The sequence below is a fragment of the Pelodiscus sinensis genome, chromosome 2 (assembly GCF_052426305.1).
Source record: "Pelodiscus sinensis isolate ZL-2025 chromosome 2, ASM5242630v1, whole genome shotgun sequence".
In the NCBI taxonomy this organism is placed as follows: domain Eukaryota; kingdom Metazoa; phylum Chordata; order Testudines; family Trionychidae; genus Pelodiscus; species Pelodiscus sinensis.
The window spans coordinates 81,607,129-81,632,911 of record NC_143053.1 but is presented as its reverse complement, the minus strand read 5'-3'; the positions used below and the strand labels follow the sequence as shown (position 1 = coordinate 81,632,911).

The window sequence follows — 25,783 nt, the reverse complement described above, 5'->3', positions numbered from 1 at the left end:
GTGTGAGTACTCCAGCAACAAGGGCACTAAGAAAAATACTAAAGCTATGACTACGCTACAAAATTATGTTGACTTAACTTGTCAGCATACAGCCACAACAGTATTTAATCATTTTTGCACATGCACACTTGGCTCCTTGTGTCAGCAGTGCATGTCCTCACCCCTACTGCTTGTACTGATTGCAGTGTCAGTGTGAGAGGTTGTGGGACAGCTCCAGGAGACTAACAGGCAATGTAGGCAACAATGTCTACACTGACACTGTGTTGTCCTATTTACTTTGACAATCATTTTGATTCTATGCTGCTTCGGGAGACAGCTTTACTAAACAAGTGCAGAACGGAAGTTACTTTGTTGCAGGAAGCCAACTTTAATAAAAAAAATTATACAGCTAGTTCCATGCAAAGCAGCTTACATCAACCTAACCAAGCAGTGTAGTCCAGGTGTTAAAAAAATCAGTAGACCCACAATACAAGTGTAAGCTTTGACAACATGTATATTGTTTATTTAACAAATGATGTGGAACCAATGCTTTGTGGTAAATTTTGTAGCATTTGCTACGATCAAGTATTTTTGCTCTGCTGTGCATTTTGGGGCAAGGGTCCCAGGCCAAATCTCTAGATCCAAACATCTCGAATTTTGATTTGGAATTGGGTTTGAATTCCCCGCCGTTTCCATACCAAGCCAAACCCAGGCTCCCGGAGGCCAATCCCAAGTTTGCAACAAGTTGGAGCCCGACCACGAAGTTCCACAGCCTGTGCGCTAGCCCCAGCCTGAGCTCTGCATTCCTCCGCGTTCCGCCGGCAGAACGCCCCGGGCCTGGACGTTCTCGAACGCCCCGGGCCTGGACGTTCTCGAACGCCCCGGGCGACCAATCGCGCCTCCGGTGTCCGAGGTCGAGCGCGCCAATCAGGCTCGAGAGCGACGTGCGGGGCGGGGCTCGGGACGGCGAGTTGCTGAGTTCCCGGCGGCAGCTGCTGCAGGCGGGCGGGTTGCGGGCATGGTGCGGGGCAGGATCACCCGGCTGGTGGTGAGCGACGTCCGCTTCCCCACCTCGCGGGGGCGCCATGGCTCCGATGCTATGGTAAGCGCTGCAGCTGCCGGCTACCTGCCTCCCTCGGGCTGAGCCAGCTGCGGCGGAGCTCGGACTCGCTCTGCTGCCGCAGCCACAGGCCTGGGTGACGGGCCCTTCCGCCGCACCAGCGGGGCCGGGGCTTAACAAGCCGAGCTGCTGCTGCTGCACCGGTCCGTGGGGCCAGGCGCTGATCTGGGGCTGCTGCACTGAACGGGCCAAGAGCACCGGGAGCCTGCCCCCCCACATCTAGACAGAGGCGGTCACTGCTGTAGTTAGCTCCCGTCTGCGCTCCTCAGCCTTGGGTGTAAAACTTCCCAGTTCCTCAGATCAAATGCTAGTGATCGCACCCCTCCGCTTCTCCCAGCATGACTTGCACTCTTCAGGAGGAGAGGGCCTAAGTTACTTCTGCAGATCGTGACTTGTATATGTAGCTTGCCACTAATCTGAAATGGCCTAGACCGCTGCCCTCTGTGCCAGTCCTCTGTGGTGTGTTTAGTGGTCTATGATGGGCGACTCTCTGTTAATCCACCTTTGTAAGTTTCTTGCTCCAATATTGGGTGTTGTTTCTTGGTCTTTAATTTAGCACCCGGACCCTGACTATTCTGCTGCCTATGTTGTCATAGAAACTGATGCCTGCGATGGAATCAAAGGCTATGGATTAACGTTTACTTTGGGTAAAGGTACAGAAGTTGGTAAGTTATTATCCTGCCCTTAAACACAAATGGGCCCCAAGTAGGGCTGAAAGCATTGAGGTCAATGACCAATGCAGTTTTTTCCATTTTTGAAAATGAAATAAAGGGCCATTTCATATCTTTTTTTAAAAAAAGCTGAAGGCCTTGGGACAGTGTGTAGGGTTGTAGAGGTTGCAATTTAAGCATTTTCTTTGATTTTTGTTTTAATACATCACTTACTGGAGAAGCTCTTCTGCAGAATCCTATCAGATTTGCAGGTTGCTGATTCTAAACTTGCTGGTGTCTTGTAACTGCTTTAAGCTTTTAACAGACCTTGCTTGCTTGCTTCCCTGCCTTCCCTCCACCTCCAGCTTTCCCCATCCAAAACAAAAAACAGAACTGATTGTTTTGAAATTGTAATTCATGGTAAAAACTTCAGTCTGCCTCATCATTGGTGTAAGAGTAGATGTTTTGAGAAGCCGAAGGAAGATGCTAACAGTGAGAAGGCATCAGTGGGAACATTCACAGAATAGTAAAAAAGAGGATGGGGGGGGGAAAATATGTCCCTTCCCTCCCTTCAATAACTACACCAGTTCAAATAAACTCTCATTCTGGTAAGTTCCTGAGCAGCCATGTAAACTTACTTAAGAGCAGTATCAGTGATTTACATTTTGCATAGCATTTTCTTTCCGAAAAATAGGCCCTGGTCCTGCACAAAACTGTGAGAACAAATCCCTGTATCTACACACAGCATCATTGACTTAGTGCCTCCATTTGTCCATCTGTCTAGTTCTCTTTGTAGAATCAGATCCTTTGAAGGTAAAGACATGGAGCCTGCCTCTTTTTAAACCTGTAAAACACCTGTATGCTTCGTGGGAGCATTACATAAGTTGTCAAAATAATAATGGTTGGTTTTGGGGTATCTCTGCTGCATATAAATCTCCATGGACATTTGCAGATACAACTCTCCAGATTACTTGATTTGAGAAGTGACTGCATAAAGGACAGGAAATCTTTGTATGCCTGGCTGACGTACTCATTGGTACAATTTAAGTTACTTATTAATCCTCAATAAGAGGAGTGACAATTTGCGCTTAACTGTATGTGGCATCACTGTAGCCATGTTGGACCCAGGTTATTAGTCTAATATTATCTCACACGCTTTTTCTATCTCCTTATGGTTGAGCGAAACAAGCTTTCGAGGTTATATAGCGCTCAGCGCTGAAGACCTGCACTCTGTAACCTGAAAAGCTTCTCTGTCTCACCAACAGAAGTGGTTCCAATAAAAGATAACTCCCTCAGCCAACTTTTCTCACACTTAAAATCACGATGGCCCTGTCTGCATTGGAGACATTTTCTAAATTCCACTCAGTTGCTAACACCCATCCATCTATTAGCAACATTGGGAACCCTAGTGCAGTATAGATGGGCTGTTGCCACCTTATCACTGTGTCATGTAATTCAGCTAGGAGCAGGTCTCATTTAAAGTATTGGGAGCTTGTCTGCACTAAGGCTGCCATCCCTGTGAACCGTGAGAAGGTTTTAGAAAACGTCCCTGTTGTTGACAGAGACTTAGGCTCTTCATCCATTTTAGTAGTTTAATTGTGAGTCTGTAATACCTCTTCATTGCCTTAGATGTGTGATGGGCAACTCAGACGTATCTGTGACTAGGGATGTAAAAATGCACTTAAAAACATAACCGTGTAACCGTTACAACTCCTAGCAGTTACATGTGCTGTGGGCTTTGCAGCATAACGCTTAAATAGCACCCGGACCTGGAATATTCTGCAGCTTTATACTGCAGAGCCTGGAGCGAAGCCACCTCTTTCGGAGCAGGGTGGGCAAGGAGTGACCCCTCCAGCCGGGCTAAAATGGCCCCTGGCGAGGGAGGAGGGCTGCCAACTCCCAGCCTGCGAGTCCACGCTGGCAGCCCTCCTTCCTTCCCTCCCCCGCCGCTTTTACTCTGCATGAGCCTGCCGATTCCCAGCCCATGTGGGCTGGGAGCCAGCAGCCCTACGTGTAGGGCTGCTCCTGGGTAATGATTAACATGTTACCCTGATGCTTGCTTCACTCTAATAGCAGCTTTGCCTGTTCTTGCTCACAAGGAACATTCCTTTGTAACCATAAGCCTTGGTTTGTAAGCGTGCAATGAAGTCACTCTGTAAAAGGGTAAGGAAGCCTGTGGGCCTGCTCTAAGACAGTGGTTTTCAGTCTATGGTTCCTGGCCCTTAGGGATCCGCAGACTGCCTAAGACTTCCAAAAGGGTCTGCATCTCCATTTGAAATTTGTAGGGGTCTGCAAATGAAAAAAAGTTGAAAACCACCGCTTTTAAGTGAAATGATCTGAACTGTGTAGCTCAGTCTTCAGCCTGGCGCTTAGGAGAAAATATTTAGAGAACGAAAACACAGATTTATTTTTGGGGTGTGATTAGGATTGGAAAGGAAAGGAAAAGCAGGGTAGGTTTAAATGGATGCTAAGAACGTGATCCATGTGTGTTTATTTAAGCATGTATCTTTGCAAAGATTATCTACTGCTCTTCTTTACCCATTGCTCTTCTGTACACATAGATACACATGTCCATACTTAGCTGAATACTCAGTTTCTTAAAAAGATACAGCCAAGGTTCTAAACTTTACTGTATATCTCTGGAGGTAACTGAAAAAAGTTAACACCAGTTTGTTAGCATTGTGCATGCAAATTCTGTAATGTGTTAGTTATCTACTGTTTGACGATTTGCGAGAGATTTACAATCCAGGGCCAAATCTTGATTTTTTTCCCCCCCAGGGTCATTCTCAATGATGATAAGTTTTGTGCTCTTAAGCTATAGTAGTGTATCCATTGCACATCACTTTTTCTTACAACATTACAAAGTAGGTCTCTAAGCAACTCTTTGTAAGTGCTTCATTGCCTGGAAACCTTTCAGCTATCAGCATTCTCACATCACAGGATGACAGTCACAAAACCATAATCCGTGAAAACCTTGAGTAGAGTGACAATACTAAATGGCTGCGTCTAGACTGGCAAGTTTTTGCCAGATTATATGTTCTGCCTTACATCAGATTATATGTTGTCTACCTTTTTATATCTCTGTTTATAAAATATTTTTAAAATTAGTCCATTTACTTTTTTCCTTTTAAAGACTATTATTGAGTGCCCAAACAGGCACAACTATCAAATATTCACATTTGATAGTCATCTCCATGTACAAACCATAAAACCCTGTGGTTTTTGAATGTCAAAATAATCTCTAAATATTCCAGTGCACTATACATAGTCACTTGCCATCATAAAGGTATCTGTTACTGGTTTGGGAGTCTCCGCAATGCCTTTGAAAAGATTTTCAATAAAGAAGTGGTCCTTTGATCATACATTAGATCTACATACATTGGATCTACAGGTTGAACCTCTCTAGTCCGGCACCCTTGGGACCCTTGGGACCTGACCAGTGCCAGGCCAAAGAATTTGTTGGACCACGGGAGGTCAATATTGTCTAGCAGCATTACTAACACTTCTGCTGCTTACTGGGCTCTTAAAAGACATTTAGGGATAAATTAGAGCTAAATAACAGCACAGGTTACATGAATGCTTATCTGACCCTTATCACCATAGAAGCTGAGCACCTTTTAGTCTTTATCCTCACAGTACTCCTGTGAGGTAGGGAAATATTATTTTCCCATGTAACAGAAAGAAAGACTGAGACTTACCTAACGTCACCAAAACATGGGAGCATGGACTTAAACGTACCCATACCAAATCTCAAGCTCATGTCTTACATAAGTGGTCCTAACAGTATCAGGACCAAGATTTCTTGTTCACTTGGGCTACGTCTAAACTACACCCCTCTGTCGGCAGAGGGATGTAAATTAGATGTATCGAAAGTGCAAATGAAGCTGGGATTTAAATATCCCATGCTTCATTTGCATAATGGTGGCTGCCACTTTTTTTTTTCTAAATGGGGCTTTTCGGAAAAAAACCAAAAACCCAACCCTGGCAGTTTAGACAGGGCATTTTTGACAGAAATGCCCTGTTTTAAAAGATCCTGTACTCCTCCAAAAATGAGGTGTACAGGATCTTTCGAAACGGGGCATGTCTGTCGAAAATGCCCTGTCTAAACTTCCAGGTTGGTTTTTTTGTTTTTTTTCGAAAAGCCCCATTTAGAAAAAAAAGCTGCAGCCGCCATTATGCAAATGAAGTTTATCTCACATCTAGTTTAGGCATAGCCTTGGCTGTTCTCTATTTTTATTTCTTCTTATCTATATCAGAAGATGATGGTTGAATGATGCTAAAATTTCTGACATGCTTCTTTCTGTGATTGCCTTCACTCTACCCAGCCTGCTAAATAACAGTGGCATATAACATATTTTCCTGATTTGCTTGTGTTGTTTGCTCTAACAAAAACTCTGCTGGAATTTGTGTTGAGATCTGCAGTGGTTTATAGTACTGGAACAAACCTGATTTTTAATTCTCAGATTTCTGGGAGTTAAAACCACTGGATCACAACTATAGTATTAGGGCCTGAAACAAATTCCCTTATGAGGAAATGAGAAATGTAATATACAGGCAGTCCCCGACTTACGCGGATCCGACTTATGTCGGATCCGCACATACGAACGGGGCTTTCTCGCCCCGGAGCTCACAGGCAGCGGTCAGCCACCTCGACCTCTGGGGCGAGAAAAGCTGCTCCCGGTGCCCCTGGTCTGCTGGGGACCGTCTCCAGCAGACCAGGGGCATCGGGAGCAAAGCTGCAGCCCCGGCGGGTTTGCTCGCGGTGCCCCTGGTCTGCTGGAGACGGTCCCCAGCAGACCAGGGGCACCGCGAGCAAACCCGCAGCCACGGCGGAGTCCCCCGCTTCTGAGGCTTTGCTCTGGCAAAGCCTCAGAAGCGCGGGACCCCGCCGCAGCTGCGGGTTTGCTCGCGGTGCCCCTGGTCTGCTGGGGACCGTCTCCAGCAAACCAGGGGCACCTGGAGCAAAGCGGTCCCACACCAGAGCAAAGCCTCAGAGGCGAGGCACCCCCCGCTGCCGCTTTGCTCCCTGTGTCCCTGGTCTGCTGGGGGGGGGCGCAGCTAGTGTGCCCCCCCCAGCAGACCAGGCTTTTCTTGTGGACCCTGGGGCAGAGCAGCTGGGGTGCTGCCGGTTGGTCCCGCAGCGCCGCTCTGGGCACTACTGGACCAACCCGGCAGCACCCCAGCTGCTCTGCCTCAGGCGTCCTGATTCAGCCGCTGCTGGTCAGTTTCAGCAGCAGCTGAATCAGGACTCCTGGGGCAGAGCAGCTGGGGTGCTGCTGGGTTGGTCCAGTAGCGCCGAGGAGCAGTGCTACTGGAGCAACCCAGCAGCACCCCAGCTGCTCTGCCCCAGACATCCCCAAGTCAGCCGTTGCTGAAACTGACCAGCGCTGACTACAGGAAGCCCGAGGCACAGTTGCTCTGCCCCGGGCTTCCTGGAATCAGCTGCTGATCAGTTTCAGCAGCAGCTGACTTGGGGTTCTTAAGTTGAAACTGTATGTAAGTCAGAACTGGCGGTCAGTTTCAGCAGCGGCTGAATCTGGACGCCAGTTCCGACTTACATACAGATTCAACTTAAGAACAAACCTACAGTCCCTATCTTGTACGTAACCCGGGGACTGCCTGTAGTTGCAAATCCCATATATTCTGCATGGCTACATTTATACTGGCATGATCTTGCGCAAGAACTCTTCCAGAAGAGAGCGTCTACACTGGCATATGCGTTTGCGCAAGAGATGTGCTTTTGCGCAAGAGCATCCATGCCAGTGTAGACGCTCTTTTGCGCAAGAAAGCTCTGATGGCCATTTTAACCATCGGACTTTCTTGTGCAAGAAATTCATGTTGCCTGTCTACACTGGCCTCTTGCACAAGAACAGTTGCGCAAAAGGGCTTATTCCTGAGCGGGAGCATCAGAGTTCTTGCGCAAGAAGCCCTGATTTCATACATTAGAACATCATTGTACTTGTGCAAGAACTCACGGTTAGTGTAGACAGGCAGCAAGTTTTTGCGCAAAAGCGCTTGCTTTTGCGCAAGATTGCACCAATGTAGACACAGCCCATGAGGTGCTACAGAACCTGTACGTGTCAAATTCAAAGAAACAGTCTTCTTCTACATTATAGGGAAGCTATGTAACTTGTGTGCATGATAGCATAACATTGCCCCTTCTGACCACTCTACTGTGGGGTTGCATTGGCATAAGACCTTTCTTTGCATGGAGAGGTGACATACATATGACTTTTCAGCTTCAAACACCTTTTAGTTATTAACTACCTGAGCCTTACAACATTTCTCGGTGGTGGCTAGTACCTTTCCTAGAGGATAAATGAGGAAACAGGAGATGCAGTTAGCAGAGTTATGTGCCCTCAGAGAAGCCACACAACAGACTCAATGGCAGAGCCAATGTTATGTGTCAAGTGTTTCTGGCTGTTAATTACATATTCAGTCTGCTAGACCATGCCCCTCAAACGCAGGTGCATGGGAATGGTTTGTATAATGGGGGGTGCTAAAAGCCACTGAACCAAACTTTAGACCTTGTCTATGATGGAAACCACTTCAAGCGGGCGGGGGAGTGGGGCAGGTCCCCTAGGTCCAGCACTTATGCAGAAAAAGTGAAATTCTAAAACACTGATCAAACAATAGAACTAATACTGTAGTGACTGTTATTCTAGTCACTGGGTGGTACTAAAGCACTAAGCACAGGTGTATTTTGCAGTTGTTTGTGCTGTTAACGCTCTCTCCATTCACGTGGTTAATAAAGACCTTGAAGAGATTGTTGGCGATTTTAGAGGATTCTACAGGCAACTCACCAGTGATGGACAGCTCCGATGGGTAAGGGGTATCTTACGGAGTGTTGTTGTGAAGTGGATGGCAACAAACGTGAATTTGTGTTCTGAACATACTGTTAAGGACATATAAAAATATTTGTAGATTTTTAAATCTCTGTGCAGTTATGGGGGAAGAGAGAGAATTTCTCTTTCATATACAGGGCCATACCACTGTAGTAGGATCTGCCAGACAGAACACTTACACCCATCCAGAGCCCTGTTTTCAAAGGGGCTGCAGATGAATGCAAATAGCCACCCACATAGATCCAATAGCAATAGTGGAGCCTAGGGTTCAGATTCTTTGTTTTCCTGTGTTTAGAACCCAAATGCTGTGTCTTCACTCATTATTTTTTCCCCATTTTTTGACTTACAAGCGTTCATGAAATACTCAGTGGCTGGTATTCTTGGAAATAGAAAACTCAGCTAGTAATACGACAAGTATATAGCCATGATACAAATCTCATAATGCACCTAATACTTACTTCAACTTCAGATTTTTCTCAGGTTAGAAGCAAGAGATTCATCTTTTTAAGTTTAGTATTTTTTCCTTTGGTGAATTGTCCAGCAGATGTATAAATTTGTGAACGGCCATTAACTAGAAATGAATACATCAAGAGATGATCAACCATTGTAGCTAACTATATGGTTTTTTTTCAACAGATTGGACCAGAGAAAGGTGCTGTGCATTTGGCCACAGCTGCTGTTCTGAATGCCGTGTGGGATTTGTGGGCTAAGCAGGAGGGAAAGGTGATGCACTTAGAGCTCATGGACCAAAAATGTCCCTGTATTTGTTAAATTAGAGAGTAACCTATACCTGATATGTTTTTTCCAGTTTTAGGCCCTGATCCTAAGTTCCTTGATGCATACCATTGAGTTTGCTGGGGCTGTCCATTTTTCAGGACTCTGGTTTTAGTAGTTGACATTTATTCACCACTTACCAGTAGAGCTAGTCAGGAAAAAAAACAGCAAATTTTTTTGTTTGAATTTTAACCAATAATGATGTCTTTACAAAAACTTGTTTTATTTTTGACTTACTCTACTTTACTAATTTTTTTTCCTGATTTCCTTTTTATTCTCCCTTTGCAGACTGTTCATAAAGTTATGAATTCCTTGTAACCTCTTGTCTAATATGTTGTATAACTATATCTAATAGTATATCATAAGCTGTTTTGGCACAGGGATCATATATTTCTATATGGGGACCTAGCATCTTCTTAGATGCTGTAAAATAAATAACTAGGGCATGAATTATCACTTTGTTGTGTTTGTACCGCACCTGACACAACAGCATATTTATCGATGATTCAAACACAAAAGGAATAGTTAGTAATACTGTACAGATTAAACCTCTTTAGTCCAGCATCCTTGGGACATGACCAGTGCTGAACCAGAGAATCTGCTGGACCACAGGAGGTCAATGTTTTCTAGTAGCATTATCAACATTTCCACTGCTTGCTGGGCTTTTAGAAGACATTTAAGGGCAAATTAGACCTAAATAACAGCACAGAACACTGACAGCCAGGACTGGAGGTTGTAAACAAACTTTATGCAACTGTGGAAAACTTAACCACATCAAGTTAACTAAAATCACACTGGACCATGGATGTTGCTGGATTAGAGGTAAAACTTGTACTAGTAATAACTACTACTATCTTAAGTTGGTCTAGTAAGAGATGTTACCTCACCCACCTTGACTCTCTTAATATCCTAGGACCAACAAAACCACAACAATAGTACATGCAGGTGTCTTACAGCGTTACTGTGCTACCTTGTTGAAGGAAAGGAAAGCTAATGGACACCTGTGAACTTGTGAGCATCCAAGAGAGGGACACAGCCTCAACAAACAGGGCATACAAAAGTAATGTCTTAAAAGTAAATCCTACAAGTAGAAAGCATCAATATCTTCAGGATAAACATCATTTCTAGGAGTAGTATCATGTCATCATTTCAGGCCTGACTAATTTAAGATAATAAAAGTGAGTTAACGCCAGATATTTGCAGGGCTACGATTGGTATCTTGGCCATAATGTGGCAGAGCTGAGAGAGATGTTCTTAGCCTGGGGCTTGGTATCTTGACTCTTCTGTCTTGGTCTGAGGACCACATTGGCCGGAGGCATTTGGCGTTAAATGTAAATTTTTCCACCCTTACTCTTTGTCATTTCAAGACACATATGTCACCTATATGTTACTATTGTATGATCTCCACTCACTTCATATCATTTAATTGTTTTGTTTTTTAGCCTCTATGGAAGTTACTAGTTGACATGGTAAGAAAATCTTATATATGGGGATAACATTACCAATGTTCCACATTCATGTTTTTCCTCATTAAAAGAGTAAAAATGTCAGTCATATCAAGGCTAAAATTGCCTCTTACAGCCACGGAGTTCATTCCAAGGCTCTAGAAATCCAGAGGTTCAGCAACCTTTGGATGTGACTTTCTGCTCTGGAGGACTCTTCTCCTTCCAAAGTGTCTATTTCTGGCACTACACAGCTGTGCAAATCAGCCTTTTTAGTGGGAGCATGGTTACAGACTTTGCCCTGTTTAACTACAATACTGTATGAGACAACTGGAGTCCATCTATACTTACACCAATAAATTAAGTTTTTAAAGTGCAGACCTAAAGGTTGATCCGAACCCTTATGATTAGGCTGAGGAGCTGTCTTTTTTTTTTTTTTTTATGCCAGGACAAATCATAGGGCTCCAAAAACTGAAGTATCACTAATCATGTTTGAAAATACAGGCCTCTGTGTACAGTAATAAATGCAGGAGTTAGATGTAGTTACAGAAAACAAATCTCTTGATCCTTTAGTAGCCGATTTTATGTTCAGATATTAAGCAGATGCATAAATCATTGCAGGATTGAGGACTTAGTATGCTTTTTGAAATGAAATCACTTGAGGCATGTTAAAAAAATCTCATGTCTTCAGTCTCTTCTCAGCAGTCTATTAATCTTGAATAATTTTTTGGTGTAAAATATATTTAATTAGGTTTTTCTTAAACTGTTTCAATAAATTGCTTTTAGTTCTCTCTCTTGAGCCAGATTTTCAAAGGAGTCAAAAAGCAGGCTCTGGTGCTGAAAGCACTTCATTTCTCTGTGGAAAATTATAGTCTGTACAGATTTGAACACTCAGAGCATTCCAGATGTATTAGAATTTTTTACTATTACGCCATGATCTTGCAAAGATTTTTTACATGCTTAACATTAAGCATGAGTGGCACCATTGAATTAAATAGATTTATTCTCACGCTTAAAGTTAAGCACATGCCTAAATATTTATTGGATTAGAACCTTCAAGTTTGCCAAAGTCAGTTAATCAGTTTTATTTTAGAATCCATGAGTCCGTGTGTGTGTGTGTGTGTGTGTGTGTGTGTGTGTGTGTGTGTGTGTGTGTGTGTGTGTGACACAGAGAAAAGGCTGATACATTTAGCAGCTGTATGAGCCATCTAGCTAATGTGATTTTCATTGTACTTTGGTATTTGTTTTACATTAAATATGTTATTAACAGGACCCCCACCAGTTGTTATCCTGCATAGATTTCAGGTACATTACAGATGCACTAACAGAGAAAGAAGCTTATGGTAAGTCGTCATTCTGTCAAGACAGATTCTGATCCCCTTACTTTCTTAGCTGTCTTTGAGTTGATGTTGTGGGGACTGCTCAAGAAGTAGGGCATTACTCCTTGTAAGTAAAGGGATCCGAATCTTGCTTTATGAAAACAGCTGGGTGAGGTGGTACGATCTGGGAATCTGGAGGAATTGAACTTTGATTAATGCAATAATTTTCCTCTCTCTGTCCCCCTCCCACTCCCATATAGAAATACTCCAAAATGGCCTACGTGGGAAGAAGGAAAGAGGTAAGTTTAAACCAAGTTTACTTTCACTGTCTCATAGGAGAATAAAGGACTGAACCCGCTGCATGATTGATATGGCTTTCTGGATCCTAATCCCTGGAAAATGGAGTGTGACAATTGAGATTTTCATGTGAGGCTCAATGCATCATGTGATGTCTCCTTCCAAGTTATTGGCAAGGTGGTAGATGTATATACAGGGAGGGCTTGTGCTGTCATGGTGGCCATTTGCCTCAGAACTTATGTTTATGTCAGTCACAATGGCGTGGGGACGGTGCTGGGTGTTACATCCTAAAGCTCTTTTTCTAAGCTGAAGCTCTCCCACATTTTGGAAGAGTAGGTAGAGCCCTGCACAGACACAAAATTGATATCCACATCCGCAAAAATGGTTCATGGATATAAAGCAGATGCCTGCAAATTTGCGGAGTTCTCAATACAAAATTTGTTTCCACAAAAATGAGCTGCAGTTATCCACATCTGTGGTTGCAGATATAAAGCAGATATTCATGGATTTGCAGGGTTCTAAGTATAGGGAGGATTTTTCTAGGCAAGTTTCATCTGCCCTTATTAAATGAGATGACTGATTTTTAAACACCTTTCATTTCCATGAATACCAGTCTCTCAAAACTGTCATCTGAACTAATCATCTGGTAAAGAGAAAACAGCATATGTTCGCTGGTGACATTCTTTGTCTTTGTAGAAGAGCACATGCTAAAGCACGGATACCCTGCTTACACCACATCTTGTGCCTGGCTGGGCTACCCGGACCAGCAGCTAAAACAGGTTGGAGTCTTTGACTTTAGGTTACAGAAGTAAGAATTTAAACATTTCTGTCCCGTGGGGAATATTAATAGGTGCTGATTCAGCACTCAGGAGTTGCTTCATTTTGGGCTCAAATGCAAAGAGAAACAATGAAGCATTGCATATCTGGGGTGAAGGCCCTGTTCTATGGGCCTTGTTGTTCATTGGCTTTTGTGCGAGCCATCGTGGGAAGGGTTTTGTTTTAGCTGTCGTTGTTTGGGAATAAGCGTATCCATTGCCAGCCAGTTTATGTTGATGTATTGTGTAGAACTAGAGGATTACACTAATGCAGCTGTATTGGTGCCACAAGGAGCTTTATCTATATGGGGATGCTCAGGAAAGTGAAGATGAATTAACAAAAGATGTAAAGTGAAAGCAGATTAAACCCCTGAATGCACTAGGGAAGTTAAAAAGGGGGGCAGTGGGGTTGGTAAATGCCTTAACAACTGAAAATGTCAGTGGTTCACATTTTCATACGTGGGGAGGTGGCTCCCTGCATGCACGTCCCACCCTCCTCCGATTCTGCTGCCTCTGTATCAGAGGTAGCAGTGTGGGGGTACAGGTGGGAATCAGTGCTTGTCCCACAGAGCTGCCTCACCCACCCCCCGCTGCTGCCTCTGAGGCAGCAGCGCGGGGGGTGTGGGAGGGAGGCAGCTCTATGGGAGCCAGCTTAAAAGCTGGCTCCCTCGAGCTTTGGCTCCTGCCTGCTCCTCCATCCCCCCACACTGCTGCCTGTGATACAGAGGCAGCAGCACTGGTGGGGGTGGGGACAGCTTGCATGTAACTATGAAGATTAATCAGTGAACCCAGGCTCATCAGTTAACTGTTTAAATGTATACACTAGTGTGGACACTCTCCTTCAGAAGTAAAATGGCCTTAGTTTGCTATAGCTAAATACTCCTTCAAAGTAAAACACCATGAAGACTCTTCACAGCTCTGGAATCTGAGGTCTGGTTAATACCATTTAATATCTGGTTTAATTTTTGGATAAGTTCAGCTTTCTGTATATCTGGAAATAGAATTGATAGATCATAGGGCTGCCTCAAGTATTTCTTTACATACCCTGAGGAGTCTGATCATACATTTAATCTGTGTGTTATTCATATCTTTGCTCTCCAGTACTGTGTGTTCTGCATTGATGTCAGTAAAGAAATGGCTAGAAAGTTCATCCTAGGTTAGACAGCTTGTAAATAAATATTAGTTGTTGATGGCACAGTTACTTGAAGATTATAATAGGTGTAATTTTCTCTGCAGCTATGCATGGAGGCATTGAAGGATGGCTGGACAAGGTGTAGTAAACAATTCTCATATTCTGAACTTTGCTGTTTAATGATTAGTAGCAAGTGGAAATACATTATCAAGATCAGTCCTGATTTCACAGAGCAACAGACTATGAATAACCATATAGGTCTTTTCAATCTCTACTTTCTGAAAAAAGATGTCTTTGATTCTGATATTTCTTTAAAAGTTTTTCCCTTTCTGTTATTCTATAACAGACCATTACAATAAAAATCTAAGTAAATGTATAGTAAAACCAGCAGTCCTCCTGACAAGCTATATATAAGCTAGTAGCTAACGAAGGTAACTGCTTTATTGCTAATTCATCAAAAAGTATTTGCTGTCTTTTTCTTCTTTATTAAGCTAGAATGAAGTGTGCTAGATGAGGGACAGACGTGATCAGAAAATATTGACCTTAAAACACTGACTCTTAACAAAGAGGAAAAGTTATCACTACATGAACCATGGTGAAGTGACCTACATTTTATTACAAATGTTGTGTCTAGGTTCAAAGTAAAGGTTGGTGCTGATCTGCAGGATGACATTCGTAGATGCAGACTTATAAGAGAAATGATTGGCCCTGACAACGCACTGGTGAATATTTTGTAATAACTACACTACTTCTAAGTAATTTTAAATATAAAATGGCTGTCTGTTCATGTAGGCTTTGGGACAGGATGAGATTGTGGCATTCTTGAAAGATATATTTTTCCCACACCAAATATCTCTCATAGATATAACATTAGAATGTAGCTGTCTGTGAGTCTGTCTGATTGTTTGTTCAAGAACTCCTCCTAAACACTAAGAGCTAGGGCCATCAAATTTGATATGCAGTTTGCCCTTACCCTACTTAAAGCAAGGTCAGGGTTTGGTTGTGCCAGGAAAATAAGAGGTGCTGGGAATGAGATCGTTTTCCAGAATGTGGAAAGAGAGGGGGCTTCTGTTTGGAAGGTTGCGATGTTGCAGAGTGAACACTGGGGCAGCCGCAGCACTGAGTGGTGAGCTGGGGCTAGGACTTGCAATCTTGGCTGTAGCACCGGCCTGGGTAGGTAAAGAGCCCAGCCAGCCAGGGTGGATGGTGGTAGAGTCCTGCCGGACAGGCAGAGTGGAGATAGTGGAGATAAAGAGCCCCACTGGGTAGGACCTCTTACCCTGAGCCTTTCCTCACCCCCCCCCCCCTCACATTTGCATGCACCCAGCCTCTTGCCCTGTCCTCCTCCCATCTCTAAGGCCCTACCCTGACTCCTGAACCCCTCACACTGCCCTGCAGGACCCCAAATAAGTATTCTTGTCCTGAATAATGATGGCTGCACATATCGCTTACACCCAGGAGAGTTAAGAAACTGTATCATGAAAGTATGTGTGTCATTAAGAGATCAAACATGTGTTTATTGTGAAAAAACTCCCTTTGAAATTCCTGTGACTGTTACCTGAATAAGGACTACAGCAAAGTAGAGATGGTTGAAAAACTTAATTTTCTGCACAAAACTGAACAATTATGGCTTAAAAAAAACCCAGCCAAATGCTTTTATATTAAAGTGATAAATTTTGATTCAGAAAAAGTGCTGTGCTGTATCACAGGAGTTGTAATTTGAGTACTCGTGGTCCTTTAGAGTTTGGGTTCCTTAGCTGGACTGTACTTCTCATGACTCACCAGTTTCCCATCTTGACTAAGCCAAAAGTGTGTAGTCATAGGAATTGTAGTTTGGGTGGAGAGCCTGCAGTGGTTCTCAATCAGTGGTTTGGGGCTCCCTGGGAGGATCGTGAGCAGGTTTCAAGGAGTCAGCCAAAACAAACCAGAGAGCAGGGCTGGCATTAGACTCACTGAGGCTCATCACAGAAAACTGAAGCCAAGGCTCGCTGTCTGGGCCTGAAGCCAGAGCAACTTGCCTCTGCAGGGCCCCCTCAGGCCTGGGGCTTTGGACAGTTGTCCTGCTAGCTACCCTGTAATGCTTTTAATTTCCTGGATATGCAGAGAAGCCGTTGTTGTGGCACAGATGGGCTGTGGCATTTTTCTAGCATGCTGGGGGAAGGCACTCGGCTCAGAAGGGAAAAGGTTGAGAACCGCTGCCACAGAGGAAAGTGAGAACATGAGGCACCTGAATTACAACTCGTACTAGGCACTGGGACAGCATTTCCACATCAGGTGTTTTGCTTTTCAAGTGTTCAGTTTTCAACACAAAGTTCAAACTTTCCATGGAGAGCAAAGACCTTTTTGGGAACTTTTCTTTAGTCAAATACCTACTTTGCTGACCAACCCCTCCCGCCAGCACCCAAACCCCTCCCAGTTCTGTTGAATATTTTCAACCATCCCTATTCCAGAGTGATTTATTCATTTGCTATATAGGAATTGCTTTGCTTGCTACTGAAACAAGCATTTCTGGAGTTCAGTGTGGCACTTCTATAATGGAGTACAAGAACAATGCACAGAAAGTCAGGAGAGAAGTTGACGGTGACATAGTCATTTGAAACCTGCTGGGGAAATTCAAAAAAGCAGAGTACAATTACCTTGGTTGAAATTATGTGGTGAAATCAAATCATTTTGTAAGACGTTTCCTGGGATCTTTTAATAATTTACAGAGCACCAGGTTATTTGATTTAACATGTAAATTCAAAGCAACATTTTCTGCAAAACGTCATTTCCGGGTTTCTATCTGGAGTTAATCTTTTAGGTTATTATTTTATCCCTATATTTGTTGAATCTAGAAATTGTAGAACATGTGCTATGTAATGTGATATGATGGATTAAAGATCAGAAAACAAAAGATGGGACAATACTGTCTGCATTTTCTTTATTTATTAATTCATAGAAACATGGATACAGTGCCATATATAAAAATTCAGTAGAGTCATATAAGTGAATCTGATTTGTAATTATTCTTCAGATGCTGGATGCTAACCAACGATGGGAAGTAAAGGAAGCAATAGAGTGGGTCACTAAATTAGCTGAATTTAAACCATTATGGATTGAGGAGCCAACATCTCCTGATGATATCCTTGGACATGCAGCCATTTCTAAGGTTGAAGTGTTTGTTTTTCATTTCAGCAATGACATAGTGACTACACATTGGAGAGCAGCAGTGATTCATTGACACTGCTGTTTGGAATGTTCAAAGTTCAGCCTGAAACAGCTGTCAAAAGTCATTAAATATGTTTGCTGCAAGATCCTGGGCACACCCTGTATTTGTATTCCACTCCATTTAAATGAGTAGCATGTTCCAGAGATTAGATAAAAGGCTATGAGACTATCATGCTTGCACAAATAAAAGCAACCAGGCTATGCCCTGAAAGGATGTTAAATTGCAGTTAATTGACTAGTCAGGTAGTTGATGGAATTTCCATTGACTACTCGATTAGTTGATAGGCACTTCTGCATTCCTCCTTTGAAATGTACAAGAGCCCCTACTGAGGCTTGTACATTTTAAAGGAGGAATGCGGAACTCTGCGTGCACCCCGGGGCCATTGGAATGTCCTGCTAACTCAGGGCTGCATGCAGGCGTGCCTGCTGTGAAATGTACAAGAGCTCCCAGTGGGGGCTCTTGTGCATTTTAAAGCCATGGAGCCCAGGGATTTCTGCATAGCATTTCAGCAGAACCCAGGATCAGCTGGGGACTCCCAGCTGAAATGCTGTGCCGAGCCCGGGACCAGCAGGGGAATCCCCAGCTGACTCTAGGCTCCATGGCTCTGCCCCTTCGAAACGCCAAGGTGGTGTTTCAAAGGGGCAGCACCGCACAGCTGTGCCCGGGATCAACTGTGTGGCTGCCCCTTCTAAACGCCAAAGCAACATTCAAAGGGGCAGTGCTGCATAGTTGATCCTCTGCTCAGCTGTGCAGCGCTGCCCCTTTGGAATGCTGCCTCATTATTTCAGAGGGCAGCTGGGGAGTCCCCGACTGACCCTGGGCTCCACAGTGCTTCAGCATTTTAAAGGATCAGCCCCGCACAGCTGATCCACGAATCAGCTGTGTGGCAGCTGCCCCTTTGAAACGTCGCCTTGGGGTTTCAAAGCGGCAGCGTCACATAGATGATCCCCAGCTCAGCTGTGCAGCGCTGCCACTTTGAAGTACCCCTTCTTCCATCCCCCTCCCCCTTTGCTGCCTGTATCTGATAGAGGCAGGGGGAGGCAGGGAGGGGATCGACTAGTCTTTAACATCCTTATCCTGAAACGTGTGTGCTTTTTCACCTATGTGGATTGGTGTTTCTATAGAGTAATGCTAACCCAGGACATTTATTCATAATGTGATACAGTAATGCTAGAGCCCCAGGTGTATATCCCCGTATGACAGTACACTCCCTCTTACATAATTCTTCACATATTATTGGAGCAGGGGGAAAACAACATAAAATATGGTAACAAAAATTTACACCACACTTAGCTAACAAAGTGCAATGTTTGTTACGTGCAACGTATTTGGAAAAAGTTGTTTTCTTTCGCCCTGTCCCCTCATTCTGGTGAAACTTGGGGATTACCAATTAAAAGCATATTCTTTGGTTTTTGTTTATTATTTATTTTGTAGGCATTGGCACCATTAGGAATTGGTGTGGCAACAGGAGAACAAGTAAGTGGATGGCTAATTAATTTTTAATTCAGTCTTTTTTATTTAATGTAGCCCCTGTGACTTAAGAATGTGTGCCAAAATTCACTTTGATGTCTCACTTGAGACTTAAATAACATGACTGAAGACAGCCTTAGATTTATTTCATGTAACTTAAGACCAACTAATACTTTTGATAGTGCCCTACCAGATTCACAGCCCGTTTTGGTCAATGTCACAGAAAGGATTTTAAAAATTTGTGAATTTTATGATTTCATGGTGGTGTTAACTGCAGGAGTCCTGACCCAAAGGAGTCTTTGAGGGTGGGGGGTAACAGGGTTATTTTAGAGGGCTCGGGATATTTCCTTTCTTACTTCTGTACTGCTGCTGGCAGAGTGCTGCCTTCAGAGCTGGCTGCCTAGCCAGCGGCTGCCACTATCAGGCCAACCAGCTCTGAATGCAGTGAAGTAAGATGTAAGAAGGCAATATTGCAACCCCCTGCAATAACTTTGACACCCACTCTTCCTCTGAGACACCTTTTTAGGTCAAGCTTCCCAGTTTGAGAAATGCTGCTGTCCACCATGAAATCTGTAAGATAGGTAAAAGTATACAAAAGGTCAGAGTTCATGTGAATTTGTAGAGCCCTAATCATCTCATTGAACTGGTCTGCTGTAATCCAGAAGAAGAAATAAGTCTTTCAGAGACAGCAAAACCACTTTGTATTCACTACTGCTCTCTGAGTGCTGCAGTAACCATACCATTCATATAATGGGTAATATGCAATTCAAAGTGGTAATTTTGCTTGATTAAAACAAAAACCATGGAATTGAGACTCCGTTCTGATCCTAGGTCTGCTGCTGAATTGCTGCATGAACTTAAGCAAATAGTGACATTTCTGTGTGCCTCAGTTCATAGGGTAGTAAAATGGGGATAATTCTTCTAAGCCTCTACCTTACAACTGTATGTAATTATTTAATGTTTATAAAATGCTCTGAAGTCCTGTGCACTTCTGGGAATTGGTCCAGCTAAGTGATATAACAAAAAGAATTTGGTTTTAATGGGAAGCATAGTGGGAACATTACAAGTCAAAGCAATTGTGTATTGCCAACAGTTCTTGTAATATCTTGCTAATTCCTTACAATCTGAGGCTTAACATTTTTTCCTCCCTTCCCACCCCCACTCCTTTCTGCAGTGCCACAATAGAGTGATATTTAAGCAGCTCCTACAGGCTAAGGCCCTGAGCTATCTCCAGATTGACAGCTGCAGGCTGGGAAGTGTGAATGAAAACTTATCTGTGTTGCTGATGGCAAAAAAGTTTCAAAGTAAGGCTCCTGGAAGTGTGTCAGTAGCACTAAAACAGCTTTTGTTCTAAGTCAGTTTGACACAGAGCTGCTTCAGCTGTCATATTGTTAACTCATGGACATGCACTTGTATATAGTTCAGCCATTTGTTTTCTGTCACGCTTTCTTACTAATTCAAAGTGCCTCTGGTCCCTTATTACTGGGAGCTGAACTTCCCTTGGGCTGCTGAGGGGGTTATTGAAGTTGCAGTTAATTATTGAGTTGCTTGTGTATCAGCTCTGCTGCTGGTTGAGTCATTTGCCATTACTATTCAGATTGGTTTAAAAAGGGATTGTTGTGTTTTCATTTCAGTTCCTGTTTGCCCTCATGCTGGGGGGGTTGGGCTCTGTGAGTTGGTACAGCACTTGATAATATTTGACTATATTGCAGTATCTGGAAGCCTTGAAAACAGGTTAGTAACGTAAAACACTAATGTAACAATCAATAAGGGTGATGGCTTATTATTTCAAAAGGCATTGACCTGCAATAATAATCAGTAAACAGCGCACTTCCCTGTGTCTCTCCCAGAGGAATTTAAACCAGTCAGAAGTGTGTGAACTTTACTTTGGCAATTGCCTAGCAAGCAAACAGCCAGGAGTATTTTTGACAGACTGCTTGCTATTCTTTGAACTAATATTTTGTCAACTCTCTCTCTAACCTACAATCCCACTCTCCCCTCCTTCCCCTTACTTGAATGGCAGCCCAACACAAACAAAACCAAAGGATTAGCTCATTGTTCTAAATTGAACAGTGTTCTAGGTGTAGCTTCCCGGAAAGATCTGACTTCGTCCCTAGTCTTGTTTAATAGCAGCTTAGGTTCATATTAGCCTTTTTTACATGCAGTGAACATTTTTTTTTCATATTATTGCAAACGAAGATTTCCTGAATCTCTTCTATGGGCTGTTTAACACTATTCTTCACACTAATATTTGCAAGAAAATTAAAGTCAAATATCGTAGCCTCACATTTTAAAATTAGCTGTATTAGAAACCATTCCTTTTGTTTTGATCTTCTCTATCTCTGGAACAGTATTTTACTGGTCCCCAATCACAGCAGTGTTCTTACTAAATTCCAAAACTAAGAAGGAGCAAACCCCTTGTCAGCCCTTTAGCTGCTGTCATTTGGAGACTTCCATATGCAGAAACTAGTCTGGTTTATATCCTTTAAATACCTATATTAGATGCATACATTTGTATCTACATGGGCTGGCATAAGAATCAAGCTTTTGCAGTACTTTGGAATAAGGATGTAGGCAAGTATTCAACTACCTGATAAGCCTAGGCTTATTGAATAGTCAACCTGATTACACAACTGCTCACATTTTCCCAGCACCATCTCCATGGTGCCACCTGCCCCTCCTGCATGAAGAGGGAGCTGGGGGCAAAGGAGGCTGCTGCAAAGCAAAGCAGCTTCTGCCTATGGCAGGCTCACTGCGAGCAGAGGCTGCTTCACATATCACTACATTTAAACTGCAAAGCTGCAGCAGGGGTAGCTCCAGGACCCAGCATGAGCCGGGACTGAGCCCCTTCCCTTAACTAATTGTGTAGTCAATACAGATTGTATCAACTACACAATTAGCCAGTTACCTGCCTCAACATCCTTCCTTTGGAAAATACACAATCAGTAAAGACATCTCTTCTCTATAATCTTACTGTCTGTATTGAAAAGAAGTTTGATTCTTACGCTAACTCTACATCCTGCCCAAAAGGCTCATCTTCTATGTATTCTTGTTTTGACTCACTTTGAGACCATCAATCCTTGACTAAAATGCCAAGTAGCTTCTATTTTACCTATGTGAAGTACTATCTAGCAGTAGTCTCTGCTTCTAAAAGGCCTCCTAACTTGATCAAGAGAGCATGTTTACACTGCTGTTTTTTTCCCCTGCAGAAGATATGCAAATCATGCTCTCATTTGCATATCTTCTGCCAACCCTTTTTGCAGAAGAGGTTTTGCCGCTAAAAAGCTCCATGTAGACGGGGCCATTTGTCGCAAAAAACTCTTTTTCTTATTCTTCAGAAAATGAGGCTTACAGGATCTTGCAAAAAGGGTTTTTTCTGACAAATGGCCCTTGTTTACACGGGGCGTTAGCAGCAAAACCTTTTCTGCAAAAAAGATCCGCAGAAGACATGCAAATGAGCACAATTTGCATATCTTCTGCTGAAAAAACCCAGCAGTATAGACCTAGTCTAGGATAGTGGTGCACAACCTGTGGGTCGAGATAGGAAGACATCCATGACCCCTGAGGGGTTCCAGCGCACGACGCCTAGATCTGGCTCGTCAGGGATTGGGCCAGGCAGTTGGCAGCCCCCACCGCCTGGGTGGGGTCCCAGATCAAAAAGGTTGCGCACCACTGGCCTAGGATACAAATAAGTCCAACTTTTACCTCAACTTTGTTTCTTTGACTGGGATATAGTCATGAACAAGTGGATTTGGTAAACTGAAAATCACCCTTCCTCTTTCTTGTAGGATGTGTGAGTACGTAGATCATCTGCATGAACACTTCAAATATCCTGTCATCATCAAGAAAGCTTCATATGTACCACCTCAGGTATGCTGTGAGAGTATCAACTCTATTTAAATAGCCCAATAAAGAAAATTGCTTAATGACAAGCAATTAAAAATTAAGATTGTTTATGAAAGACTCTTACAAAGTGGTCTACAGAATAAAAAGTTGGAGATCATACTTAACTATTGCATAAGCGTGGCATTTTAGAACTGCTAAAATGAAAGGCATACATTCCAGCACATATGCTTCAGGAAACAGAGTGTGATCCTGTTTTAAAACTTCAACCTAAAACAATTCTCTAGGTAGTGATGTTTGATATTTTTGCATTGCTGGGCTAACCAACTTAGGTAAAAGTATTAATACTTAATTCTCTGTTCAGATGGAAAAGAGGACTTGTGGGAGGTTAACCCCCTAGAGATATTTTAAACTGTTTTAAGAAGGGGCTCATTTTCATTGAAACTCATATTCCCAAACTAAAGGTGGTTGTTTAACTATTCTGTTGAGCACAGACTTGTTAAATGGAAAACCAGAGTTGGCACCATTCCAGCAGCACAGAGAATAAAACAATTATTCTCTAGTTGCATGACAGCAATTATCTGAAAGAAGAGAGGACTAGATACAGTATCACTTTCTAATATTTTTTCTTAATTGTGTAGGATGCTGGATATTCCACTGAAATGAAAGAAGATTCTGTGAGGAAATACCAATTTCCACAGGGAGAAATTTGGCAGAAACTCCTTTCTAACCCATAAAATACAACTGCATCAAGCTTAACCCTGACAGTTTCCAGGTTGATACAAGGTTTTAGCTGCCAATAAATATTTTTGTATAACTAAGCATAAGTTTTCAGGAATTAGTATAACAATCTAAGGCTGTCTAGTTTATAAGTTTAAGGAATATAGGCCCGATTTCAGTACTCAGCTGTTATTCTTTAATGTAATTAGCAGATGGGCTATGAACAAAATTTCTATACCTAATTTTCAAAATCAAGAATAACTTTTTAAAATGGCCAATGCTAGAGCTTCCAACATGATTCTTGGTAAATTGTTGAGGGGATTTTCTCACAATATACTATGAATTTAGAGTTTTCAAATAAAATTCCTTACTGTCTACTCTTGTCTTGAAAGATTTTACTCTGCCACTATGCATGTACATAAACTACTATGGCTTGGGTAAGATGGGTAACATCATAAAGGACCATCATCGGCACTGATCTCACCTATACCCTGCAGAAGCAGTAAACTTGATACAATTAAAGCACAGCACCTAGTTCTATCAAGACTTCTGACTAGACATGCCCATTCATCAAAAATTAAATTAGGGATGTAAAAAAAATTAAATGTAGCCATGTATCTGCTAAAAATCCTAGCAGTTATATGCACTGTGGCCTCTGCAGTATAAAGCTTATACTGGGACTGGTAGCTGCAGAGCTGGCTTCACTGTGGGTTCTGCAGAGCTCACAGCATGGGGTGACAGGATTTCCCAGGAGCCAGCGAGTAATCGTAACAAACAGATAAGCTGAGGCTTACTGGCTTAGCCATTTAAACCGTTATACCAGGGTTTCCTAACCAGGGTTCTAAAGACCATCATCAGGGGTTCAGCAAGAAATTGTGAATTAAATAAATAAAAAAAAGTTCTCTTACAATGTAAGCTGACACATAAATAACAGCTCTTTACAAATCAATTTTCTTGACAATAATTTAGCAGTAATTGAATGCACTCTCCACTGTCAACTTTTTCTTGCCAAGCAAATGTTTTCATAGTTAGGGGTTCCTCAAGATATGAAAAATTATTTTAGGGTTTCCTCCATGAGAAAAAGATTGGGAATTACTGGGTTATACTTTTACCTCCCTAACTGATTCCAAAACATTTCAATCTCCAGCAAACTTCTGCAAGATGCCTGCTTGGCTTCCTGACATTTGCTTACCTACTTGCTGCTTCTTATAGCTCGCTAAGGAGAGCGGAGCACTTGGGAGCCCACAAGCCCTAGCCTCAGGGTATTCCATCAAATCCCTTGTCTGAATCAACTTCTGCAGCCCCCATTTGTAACAAAGCCAAAACTTTTAAATCTCACAATCCTCTTGTAACATTAGTATCAAGTAAAGCAAGGTAACAAGTGCAGATTCACTACCAGACCTTAAAGATACAACACTTTCCAAAACACTGTTGAAAATATTTTTGTGTTTAATAAACATTATCAACTCACCAAGTTTAAAAAAGTGATCTCTGATAGTACTTAAACAAAACATTTGTAGTAACAAATACTGTATATAAAGGTAAGTGAAGTTAATACAGAACAAGACTAATCATTTCTCACTGTTCAGGCTATAGTGCAGAGAAGGAAAAGCTCAAAATATTAACTTAACCCCATAACCTAGGGGAGTGCCAGCCAATTCATAAATTATTTGTAGATATACAAACCGAAGTCACCTAACAATTAGGAGCCAGAGCCCTCTCTACTCAAGCACTGACTATTAAACAGAGTGCTAATTCTTCTACAAGATTTGGTTCAATGACACCACCTGTATGAAGGTAAACAACTTCCATTAAATGTACTTCTCTCATTAAAGGTATTTTACAGCTATTTATCTGCTTCTGAACAGTTAATCTACTGGAACAGGATCCATTTTAACTGCTTTAAGCAACTTTTAAAAGCACCACACAGAGCTCAAGTACAGTAAAGGTAACATACTTAAACAGACTCTCATCATGTTGAAAAAATTAAGTTAGTTAAACAGCCATCTCCATTTTAATAGCTGGATGTGGGTTATAATCTTCAATCTGAAAGTCATCTGCTTTGAAGTCACTGATGTTTTCAACTTTACGAAGAATTTTGAGTTTTGGGAAAGGTCGTGGTTCCCTCTGGAGCTGAAATTAAAGAGAATTTGACTTGTTTGTACAAGA

At 42.6% G+C, this 25,783-nt stretch overlaps 2 protein-coding genes across 4 annotated transcripts in view; one reads left to right on the top strand and one right to left on the bottom strand.

Annotated features, from left to right (window-relative positions):
* Positions 1–857: 857 nt before the first annotated feature.
* On the top strand, positions 858–25,541 carry ENOSF1 (enolase superfamily member 1). 3 transcript variants are annotated; one of them, XM_014581527.3, is made up of 16 exons: positions 905–1,027; positions 1,656–1,764; positions 8,459–8,574; positions 9,231–9,317; positions 10,811–10,837; positions 12,081–12,153; positions 12,390–12,428; positions 13,123–13,205; positions 14,478–14,512; positions 15,008–15,095; positions 17,387–17,521; positions 19,016–19,057; positions 20,226–20,355; positions 20,686–20,785; positions 22,840–22,921; positions 23,536–25,541. In XM_014581527.3, the coding sequence occupies exons 1-16, from the start codon at positions 998–1,000 to the stop codon at positions 23,629–23,631; spliced, it is 1,272 nt and encodes a 423-aa protein (XP_014437013.3). In that variant the 5' UTR covers positions 905–997; the 3' UTR covers positions 23,632–25,541. The 3 variants fall into 3 exon arrangements, 2 of the variants coding, with proteins under 2 accessions (XP_014437013.3, XP_006139101.3); XM_006139039.5 differs by having other exon boundaries at positions 919–1,081; XR_001369313.4 differs by lacking the exon at positions 20,686–20,785 and having other exon boundaries at positions 858–1,081.
* The window catches only part of TYMS (thymidylate synthetase), a 14,718-nt gene continuing 13,980 nt past the window's right edge, over positions 25,046–25,783 (bottom strand). The window contains exon 7 of the mRNA XM_075920916.2: positions 25,046–25,747. Coding sequence (XP_075777031.2) covers positions 25,610–25,747 — 138 coding nt within the window. The 3' untranslated portion in view covers positions 25,046–25,609. The remainder of the gene's footprint in view (positions 25,748–25,783) is intronic.

Excerpts from the sequence above, each read along its gene's own strand:
- ENOSF1 (XM_006139039.5), top strand. The coding sequence starts at position 998 with ATGGTGCGGGGCAGGATCACCCGGCTGGTGGTGAGCGACGTCCGCTTC. Across the intron at positions 13,206-14,477 it reads CGGACCAGCAGCTAAAACAG|CTATGCATGGAGGCATTGAA; the intron begins GTTGGAGTCTTT and ends TTTTCTCTGCAG. Across the intron at positions 20,356-20,685 it reads GATGGCAAAAAAGTTTCAAA|TTCCTGTTTGCCCTCATGCT; the intron begins GTAAGGCTCCTG and ends TTTTCATTTCAG.